General features: G+C 38.3%; 1 protein-coding gene across 2 annotated transcripts in view; it reads right to left on the bottom strand.

The window, feature by feature from the left end:
• Positions 1 to 9,748: 9,748 nt before the first annotated feature.
• Positions 9,749 to 10,527, bottom strand: part of FRMD3 (FERM domain containing 3) — a 300,351-nt gene continuing 299,572 nt past the window's right edge. For both annotated transcript variants that reach the window (XR_008656633.2, XM_055272137.2), the window contains exon 15: positions 9,749 to 9,959. Coding sequence is in view for 1 of the 2 variants with exons in the window: in XM_055272137.2 (XP_055128112.1) it covers positions 9,946 to 9,959 (14 nt within the window). In the remaining variant the exon portion in view is untranslated. The remainder of the gene's footprint in view (positions 9,960 to 10,527) is intronic.

Raw genomic sequence — 10,527 nt, 5'->3', positions numbered from 1 at the left:
CTATTGTTTACAACTTTATGTCCATGTATAACCATTGTTTAGCTCCTACTTACAAATGAGAACATACAGTATTTGATTTTCTGTTTCTGAGTTATTTTACTTAGAATCATGGTCTCTAGCTCACTGAAAAAGTGAGGTCTCCCCAACAACATGCCCTAGCACTTCTCTTCCCCATCCTCACTTATTATTTCTCTTTTGCATTTATCACTATCTGATACTTTTCTTGTGTATTTTTTATGTAATGCTTTTCTCAGAAATTTCTTATTTAGTTACTGTCTGTATCCTCCCACTAGAATTTAAGCTCCATGATAGCTAGGATTTTTATCTGCTTATTCACTGTTACATGTTTTACACCCAATGGGGAATATATATATATATATATATAGAGAGAGAGAGAGAGAGAGATCAGTAGCCCAGCTTCTGATCTGTTTTGTTTGTACTTTTCACTCAATTTCACACAGTGACACTGACTGCCAGGTAACTGTCTCTCAGGACATTTGTGCTTTGAGTCTGTGCAACTCTGGACCATCTCTGCAGGCTAAAAGATGTGCCTGTTGCTAAGAGGAGGAGCCCTGCAGCAGGAATCCGGTGCCAGCTGACCTGGAAGCAACCTGATCTCCAGAAAGCATCCCTGTTATACTCAAATGGGCCTTCCAGATGAGCCCTGTAAGGATATGCATGATAGCAAAAGCTCAGGAGCAAGCTCCACGCACAGCCTTTTTATATTACTGTTGTTCTTAACTTTTGACTTATTCCTTTTAGGGATCCAGCCTTTACTGTTGTTTTTAACTTTTGACTTATTCTCTTTAGGGATCCAGCCTTTCTTTGACTATGAACCTAAAGGTAAGAAAGAGAAGTTTCTTGACTCCCTGAAAACGAGTCATAATGCTTTCTGAAACTGAGTCTCTTCTTCTGCTTCTGGAAACTGAGTCTAAGTGCAAAGAAATCCCTCTGTATTTTCTTGATTTCCATCTTGATTCTCTATTTTAAAGATAAAATAGCTGTTGCTTTGTGTCTGTGTAGAGTGTGGCAAAAAGAGAGGAAACAGAAAAAGATCAAAGGACCATCTCTCTCACTTTTAAAATCTCTTTTCCTTAAGGCATCCTTCAATATCTCTCTTCATTATGCCCTAAACATTTTCCCTGCAACTGATGCCATCCAGCCAGTGTTTTTTTACTGGCACCTATAATTCAAATGCATATAATCCAGAATCCAGCCCTAACTTCACACCTGAGTTTCTAGACCAACTAAACATCCCACAGGTACTTCCGGCTCACTAGATCCAACTCTAACTCATTATCTTTGCACCAAAACAGTATTTTTTAATAAATTTTTTTTAAAAAATCATAAATAAAAAACGCTGGCTCTATTGGAACTGAACCTGCCTAATGACATTGTCTTTCCCCACTCACCCAAACTAGGCATTTAAAAATCAAACTTGACTCCCCCACTCTGACTCTATGCCAATTCTATCAGTTGCTGAGTCACTGTTTGACCCTACTCCAAGCTTCCCAATCTTCTCAGGAACCATGCTGATATCAAGACCGTGTCCTGTGGAGTATCTAATATATGTGACACCCGGAGGAGTCATTTTTTAACACCTCCCTTCTCTATACAACAAAATTATTTTCAATAATGGCCGTGAGTATGATGATAATTATGTCTTTATAATGCATGTAATTCACAATATCATACATAATTATAGATTATATGTATACACAAATAATGCTCAGAAAAACAAAGCAGTGAAAATGTTCTATTAAACTAAATATGTATAATCTTATATATAATTATATAAGTTTTTAAAATAATAAAAAGGAAATGCCTACAACTATTTTTTATTAATTTTTATATCTACCTAAATGGCTGAACTTTGATCCTTTGGTTACAGTCTGATATATTAATATTTAGGTAAATGACAGTCCAATAACTAGGCTTAAATAAAACTAAAATGTCTGCGGAAGTATAGCTTAGGCAATTACTTCTTAAATTTTTTTAAATGAGATGGACTCTTGCTGTGATGCGCAGGCTGATCTCAAACTCCTGAGCTCAAGCTATGCTCCCACCTCGGCCTCCGAAAGTGCTGGGATTACAGGCATGAGCCACTGCGCCCGACTTAATTTAGGCAATTACTAATGTGAGATTTTGTTTTCTTATTTGTTCTTTTGTTTGAAGACAAATAATTAACAATTAAAAAGAATACATTGCAATTTTAAAATGTTATTCATATTCAGAAAATATTTCATGTATGAAATAAAATTTGCACTTATAAAACAAAAATATTACACTTCATAGTTGGCAAACATTTTAAATTTTAAATTAAAAAATTTTAAAATTGTGATTGGGTCACACTGAATGGTGAAATTAAATGAATTCAAATCCTATTTCTTGATCTTTGCAATCACTGTGCTATCATTGTTTCTTTCTAATCTACATAGAAATAGGTCTCACCACAGGGGTTGAAGACTCAACTGCACGGAAAGCAAGATCCAGTGTTTCCAAACTGTTAGGAGCTCTTGAAATGGATGTGGGTAGCCAAGGCTATTGTGCCAAGGGGTCTGAGAATCAACTTCCACATAGAACATTTATCAAAATATAAATAGCACAGGACAGAGGACCCGAAAAAAGAAAGTCACTCAGAGAAAGAAATCAGGAGACCTTGCATTTGTAACTTGACTATAAGTTTGCAATATACTCCCTACTTCGAACAACTTAGAAAAAAACATTTCTTTCTTACAAACACAGTTTCCTCCTGAAAGGAATCTTGATGTATTCTATTTTCTGATGTCTTACTATTTTGGATGTGTATCCACGTTATAGGCAACAAGATGTTTTGTTTATAAATAAATGCAGAAGAAAAATAGATGTTTTTTAGAAGCAAATTCTGGTTCTTGTTATATCTTCTGAAACTTCCAAATCCAATTTTGTTATGCATCGCCACCATGATGCTATTACTTCAGTAGAACAGGATGTCCTCAAAGAGTGAAATGGTTATGATGAGTCTAGAATGACCTGGAGGTGCCAGATTATGGGCCTTAACTCCTAGCATTTCTCAAGTAGTTACTACATATCCAAGACTCTGCTAAGGGATTTGCAAATTCTAACTTATTTTTAAATTTCACAACAGTTCTGAGATAAGTGCTGTAGTTAAACATAATTTTAAAGATGAGGATGCCAAGAATGCAGGAGATCAAATGAGTTACTTAAAGTTACACCTAAGAAGAACAGGAAAGCTGAGACCAGAGCCAAGGCCATCTGGCTGGAGAGCCTGAGCTCTTAGCCATCATATTACACCGACTTTCTGTTCCAGATATGCCAGCTACTTCTATCTTTATATCAGTATCTCCTAGGCAGCAATTTTATACTCTGGCCTTTTGTCATTTTTACAGAAGCACCAATAATGATGCACAAAATTATTTTGTGTAAAAAAATTAAAATTTTTGTTTTTAATAGTTTTTGTAGAACCTATTAAAATATTAATAGTTCATAATAAAATATTGTTACTTCATAATAGCTCAAGCAACTATTAAATAAAAGATAAAAATTTATTAGAAGTAAATATCAATGGTATAAATCAAATTATTTACTCTTTATGGACAAATATTACTTATCGCTAAAACGAAACTGGGTTCAGCATTATCTATTTTTCATTTTGATAGAATTAAGTACTGACAAAACTTGCTGACAAATAGAAATGGAAAGGCTCTTGGTTATAATAAAGCTACTCAACTCGTACTCCTCATAAAATATGTTAAAAAGATAACATAGTGAACCACAACAAATACAATTTTTGCTAACGGCTTTGTTGAGCTATAATTAACATACCATAAATAATGCATAAAATTCATTGGTCTTTGTTCACAAAGTCATGCGACCATCGCAACTACATGCTTCAAAAAAAAATTTTATCACCCAAAAAAGAAATTCTGTGCCTATTAGCAGTCATTCTTCATTCTCCCTACCCATGGAAATCACTAATCTACTTTCTGTCTCTATAGATTTGCCTATTCTGGACATTTTATATAAATCAAATCATGCAATAGATGGCCTTTTGCTTTTGGCTTCTTTTACTTAGCATAATGTTTTCAAAGTTCATCCATGGTGTAGTGTGTACCAATACTTTATTCATTTTTATGGAATGGATACACCACATTTGTTTATGCAATTTATGAATCGATGGACATATGGGTTGTTTCCACTTCTGTGCTATTATGCAAAGTGCTGCTATGAAAATTACCCATTTTTTTGTGTAAATATGTGTTTTCTGTTCTCTTGAGTGTATACCTAAGAGTGGAATTGCTGGCTTGTATGGTAACCTTATGCTTAACTTTTTGAAGAACTGCGAAACTGTTTTCCAAAGTAGAGTTACAATTTTTCTTTTTTTTTTTTTTAGTTTCGCAATTTCGCCCAGGTTGGAGTGCAGTGGCGCGATCTCGGCTCACTGCAAGCTCTGCCTCCCGGGTTCACGCCATTCTTCTGCCTCAGCCTCCCGAGTAGCTGGGACTACAGGCGCCCGCCACTGCCACTGGCTAATTTTTTGTATTTTTAGTAGAGACGGGGTTTCACCGTGTTAGCCAGGATGGTCTCGATCTCCCGACCTCGTGATCCGCCCGCCTCGGCCTCCCAAAGTGCTGGGATTACAGGCGTGAGCCACCGCGCCCAGCCTAGTAGCTGCACAATTTTACATTTTTACCAGGAATATATAAGGGTTTCAATTTCTCCACATCCTCACCAACACTTCGTGGCCTTTTTATTATAGCCATTCTTGTGGGTGTAAAGTGGAATCTCATTGTGGCACTGATTTGCATTTCTTTAATGACTAATGATATTGGACATCTTTTCGTGTGCTTACTATCCATTTGCATATTTCCTTTACCAAAATGTCTATTGCGATAACATTTCCTACTTTAAAAATTGGTTACGTTTTTTATTACTGAGTTGTAAGTATTCTTTATATATTATGGGTACAAATTCCTTATCGGATGTATGATTTAAAAATATTTTCATCCCTTCAGTGTTTTGTCTTTTCACTTTTCTTGACAGTGTCTTTTAAAGCACAAAAGTTTTTAAATTTATCTATTACTATCTAATTTACCTATTTTTTATTTTTTCTCTAGTGCTTTTGCTGTCCTTAGAAACCATCCTCTCTAATCAAAGGTTACAAAGATCTGATCTTATGTTTCTTCTAAAAGTTTTGTAAATTTTATTAAACACAAGGTCTATGATTTATTTCGTGCTAATTTGTGTATACAGTGTGAGAAATTGGTCCAATTTTATGATTTTGCTCTTAGATACCAGTGATTGAAAAGACTATTCTTTCCCCTTAGAATTGTCTTGGCATCTTGTTCACAATTGATTGTTCACAAATGCATAGTTTTGATTCTGGACTCTCAGTTCTATTTTACGGATGTATATGTCTATCCTGATGTTGGTACCACACTGTCATGATTACTGCAGCTTTGCATTAGGTTCTGAAATTGGGAAATGCGAGTCCTTCAACTTTGTTCTTTTTCAAGATTATTTTGGTTAGTCTGGACCTTTTACATTTCCATATAAAATTTTAGGACCAATTTGTCAATTTCTACAAAACAGGAAGCTGACATCTGCTAGGGATTGCCTGGAATCTGAAAATCAATTTCGGGAGTATTGCTATCTTAACAATATTAAGTTTTCCATCCACGAACGTGTGATGTCTTTTCATTTGTTTAGGTCTTCTTTTTTTCAGTGAAGTTTTGTTGTTCACAATGTACAAGTCTTGTTACAGTCAGTAGCTAGTCAGACATGAACAGGGCAGGAAACACCAGGAATGTCAGGCGAACATCAGGAGATGGTCAGGCGGTTCTTAACTGTCTTTCTAAAATAATCGGTCATAGCCAGCACCAGGGAGAGATAATCTCCCAATAGAGAGAAAAAACCTGAAACTGGCTATCAGCAGCTTCCCAGAAAGATCTCAGGAGTTGGACAAATGGGCTCAATCATGCACAATAAGAGACAAAATGGTGGAGTTTAACTGGTACATGACCTTCCTCTAGAAACTGGTAAGGGAATGCCTCAAGTGAGCATGTGTGCAATTTCAGTAAACATATTGCACATGCAGCAACACTGTGCATGCAGATAGCTCAGCCCAAGGGAAGACTCAGGGGAGAAGTAATGCAAGACCCTGGAAGCATGCCAATGTATAAAACCCCAAGCCAAAAGGTCAAACAGTGCACTTGATCTCTCAAGTCCCCTGCTTGGCCCTCTTCCAAGTGTACTTTACTTCCTGTCATTCCTGCTGTAAAGCTTTTAAATAAACTGCCACTCCTGCTCTAAATCTTGCTCGGCCTCTCACTCTGTCTTATGCCCCTCAGTTGAATTCAAGTATGATAGCTGTGGAGTTTTCAGAGTCTTTACTAGATTGAGGATATTTTTTTCTATTCATTGTTTATTTTTTTTTAATTGTGAAAGAGTGTTGGATTTTGTCAAGTGCATTCTCTGCATCTGTTGAGAGGATCATGCAATTTCTGTCCTTTATTCTACTAATACGGTATATTTCACTGATTGACTTTCATGTGTTAAACAACCTTGCATTCCTGGGATAAATCCCACTTGATCAAGGTATATAATCCTTCCCATATGTTGCTGGATTCAGTTCAATTGTAATTTTTTTTTGTTAGGGATTTTTTTCATCTATAGTCATAGGTCACATTTGTCAGCACTTTTGTTTTCTTGTAATATCTTTAGTTTTGGCATCAGAATGATACTGACCTCAGAGCACGGGGAATTGCCACCTCCCTTCTGTTTTTTGGCAGTTTGTGAAGTGCTGTTTGTTTTTTAAAAGTTTGGTATAATTGACCAGTGTAGCTATCATCACCTGCACTTTTCATTGAAGAAATAATTTTTTATTACTAATTCAATCTTTTACTTGTTATAGATCTATTGCAATTTTCCATCTCTTCGTAAGTTAGTTTAGTTTGTGTCCCTCAAGAAGTTTTTCTGTTTTGTCTAGGTTAGATAAATTGTTAATACACAGCTTTTCATAGTGTTTCCTTATATTCCTTTTTATTTCTGGAAGGTCCATAATGACATCCTCTATTTCGTTCCTGGTTTTAGTAATTTTAATACTCTCTTTTTACCTTGGTTAATCTAGCTAAAGGCTTGTTCATTTTATTGACATTTTTCATTTTAAAGAACGAACTTTTGGTTTTATAGATTTTACCTATTGTTTTTCTATTCTCTTAATCCCCAATGTAACAAAATTGAGAAGTGGGACCTTTAAAAGGTGATTTGGTCCTGAGGGCTCTGTTCTCAGGAATATATTCATGTTGTTATCAAAGGAGTGGTTTCCTGATAAAAGGATGATTTTGGCCCTGTTCCCTTCTCTGTCTCTCATCTGTGTGATGCCTTCAACCATGCTATGATGCAGCAAGAAGGCCCTTAACAGATGTGTCCCCTCAATATTGAACTTCCCACTTGATCACGGTATATAATCCTTCCCACGTATTTCTGGATTCAGTTTGCTGAGTTCAGCCTCCGGAACCACGAGGCAATAAATTTCTGTTCTTTAGACATTACCCAGTCTCAGGTATTCTGTTATAGCAACACAAAATGGACTAAGACAAGTAAGTGCCCTGCTCCGCAAAGTCATTCAAGGTTCTAAGTTTCTGGCAGCTCTGACATCCTCGACTGGGAGCTTAAAGGTCACTTTAAGTGTTGACATTTAGTGACAGATGGAGGCTGACAACTAGCCAAAGGCTTGGAAGCAATATAATTACTTATTCAAATTCTATTGGCCAAGACTCAGGGATATAGCCACATTGAACTAAATAGGGTAGGGGAGAACTAGGAAATGTAGTCTAATCTTATGGCAGGAAGAAGAGGAAATGGTTCTGATGATTAGCTGCCAGCCTCTGCCATAAGAAATTTGCAAAAGTGGGGGATTTGTAGTAAAATGTGTACGGTGTATCTCCAGGCCTCTTGAGACAGGCAGAGATGTGGGAACATCTGGCCTGTTGGGGCAGACTTTCTGAAAGGCAGCTTTTTAGGTGTGATTCCTTGTACTCATTGATAGTGTTTGGTTCACATTACAGCTTATGTTCTGGGAAGAGTGTGTATGGAACATTTGGCTTCAGACAAATGCCCAGAAAACTGACACTTCTCATTATAAATGATCAAGTTGGCTTTCTGTGAAACTGAGTCTTCAGTGTATTTAGTGTGAGTCAGTTGCTCACAGTTAAGCTGATCATTAGTGTTCTGTATGTGCAGATCATAAATGTTAAATTGAGCAGTATGAATGTAAAAACAGCATTGAGATTATTCTGTCTTCCTACCTCACATTAAACAAGAAATTAAGTATTATTAATGGTAAACAAATTGAGTCCGGGCATGGTGGCTCATGCCTATAATCCCAGCATTTTGAGAGGCCGAGGTGGGCGGCTCACTTGAGGTCGGGAGTTCGAGATCAGCCTGGCCAGCATGGTGAAATCCCCGTCTACTAAAAATACTAAAATTAGCTGGGCATGGTGGCACACACCTGTAATCCTAGCTACTGCGGAGGCTGAGGCATGAGAATCGCTTGAACCTGGGAGGCGGAGATTGCAGTAAGCCAAGATCACACCAATGCACTCCAGCCTGGAGAACAGAGAAAGACACTGTCTCAAAAAACAAACAACAACAACAAAAAAACAAATTGAGTATGTAGCATTAATGCCAGAAGGTCACATAAAATAATCTCTGTAATTTATACTCTCACATCAAAACACGATGTAATAAATTATGGTGAATTTTAATCTGACTCTTGATGGGAAGTAGAACAACTATAGAGCAACAATTCTTCCCTATTTTATTTTGTCAACACTATAGAGAAACATACTGCAGGAGTTTTTGAGAGAAGGCATCTAGTTAATCAGGCAAAGTCTTACAGGTCGAGTGCCTGGAACAGTCCTAGTAACACCTGTTGCTATGACATCATCATTAAAAACATCCCCTTTTACTCCCAAAAGAGTTCAGGTTTGAATGATAAATTATATGGTAACCCTATGAGCTGGGAGCAGTGCCTTTGTGTGGCCACCCCTCTTCAGGGTCTGGTTCACAACCTTGCAGAACCAGAAAATCAGGGTGTTAGGAAACTCAGGCTGATGGAGGAGAGGATGGGAGTTGATTCACACCAAGGAAATTCCAAGAGACGGATGCTTAAATCAGAACACTAACTTCCTAACTTATGAAGAATGTAGCTGCCAAGGGAAGTAGAAACTAATGTTAGTTTGTGTGTTCTCACCCTTGAAGGGTGGTCTCCGTGGAAAGACAATGATGATAATCATAAGTCTGTGGGTGAGAGGAATCAGGCAATGGGTGTTTTCTGGAGAAGCTGCTGGAATTTGCAAGCCATGTTTCAGTACTTGGTACCCAAAGAAAGCATACTTTTGTCCTCTAAGAGTTTTACTTTATAACAATGAAAATGGCCTCAGTTCCCTTTCCAGAGAGAAATTTGGAATAAGCATCAACTAACGGTAAAGAATAGGGATGTGTGATTCCAACCAACCTTCTGTTCTTTACTAATAATAACAGATAAGCTCTCTCACCCATTGGCAAGAACTGTCAGGGCTGATGTCAGTGGCAGACCATCCCCTGATGCCTGAGGGTCAGCCAGGAGCATCCTTCTCCACTCTCTCCTTGCTTGTAACATTGGAGGTTGCAGAGATCCAAAATATTCACCGCCATCCCTGCCACCACCCCAGTTCCCAGTAGATAATAGATACAATGGCCAGGAGAGGGTTAAAAGCAGCTTTATTAATGGATTGGAGAGCACAGCTGGGATCTGAGACCTAAGCAAGGTTCCTTTCTTCTTCTTTGAAGTGACGGCTGCTGAGCCCACTGGGTGGGGCCAACCCAGTCACAGACGGAGGCTGGAACATGGAGAGCCGAGTCTTGGCTGAGCTCACCACAGGCAGGTTCTGCTGGGTCTGTTTACCGCATGGAGACTGGAAGCCCAAATGCAGGTCCAAGAGAAAAGGAGAGAGGGAGAGAGAAAAGAAGCAGGAGGACAAGTAAGCAGCGACCTTCAGCACATTGTCTCCACCCTGTAGAGAATGGCCCAGAGGGACTCAAGCCCCGTCAACCACAACCATCCCAGAAGTCACCCCAGGGGTGGAAGACTCTCCCCAGTACTTTTTCTCCAGGGTGGGAATGTTGGTGGGAGAGTCTTCCTCTATTTGACTAAGGAGAAAATGTAGGAATAAAGCAAGAGCTTCCTCCAGGCAGTGACATTGGGTCAGGAGTTCAATGAACTGCTCAATGAGTAAGTGGCCAAGCACCATTTTGTGTGAGCCTTTTGGGTCAGCAGACACTAACCCAAACAAAGGCACTGGCTTGAGATGCTGGAGTCAGAACTATAGGTCCATAAGCTTCCTCACATCTGAATGCTAATCACTGAATTCCTTTTCTTGCCTGTAGTCTAGAGCCTGTACTTCTAAGGACTGCCGAATAAGGCATGAGGCCACCATAGCTAAGGGCCAATTCTGCTTGACTTCTATTGTATTCCTGCAATTA

The sequence above is a fragment of the Symphalangus syndactylus genome, chromosome 3, assembly GCF_028878055.3.
Source record: "Symphalangus syndactylus isolate Jambi chromosome 3, NHGRI_mSymSyn1-v2.1_pri, whole genome shotgun sequence".
Taxonomy (NCBI): Eukaryota; Metazoa; Chordata; class Mammalia; order Primates; family Hylobatidae; genus Symphalangus; species Symphalangus syndactylus.
The sequence above is the reverse complement of the archived record's forward strand: the minus strand, read 5'-3'. Positions and strand labels throughout refer to the sequence as shown.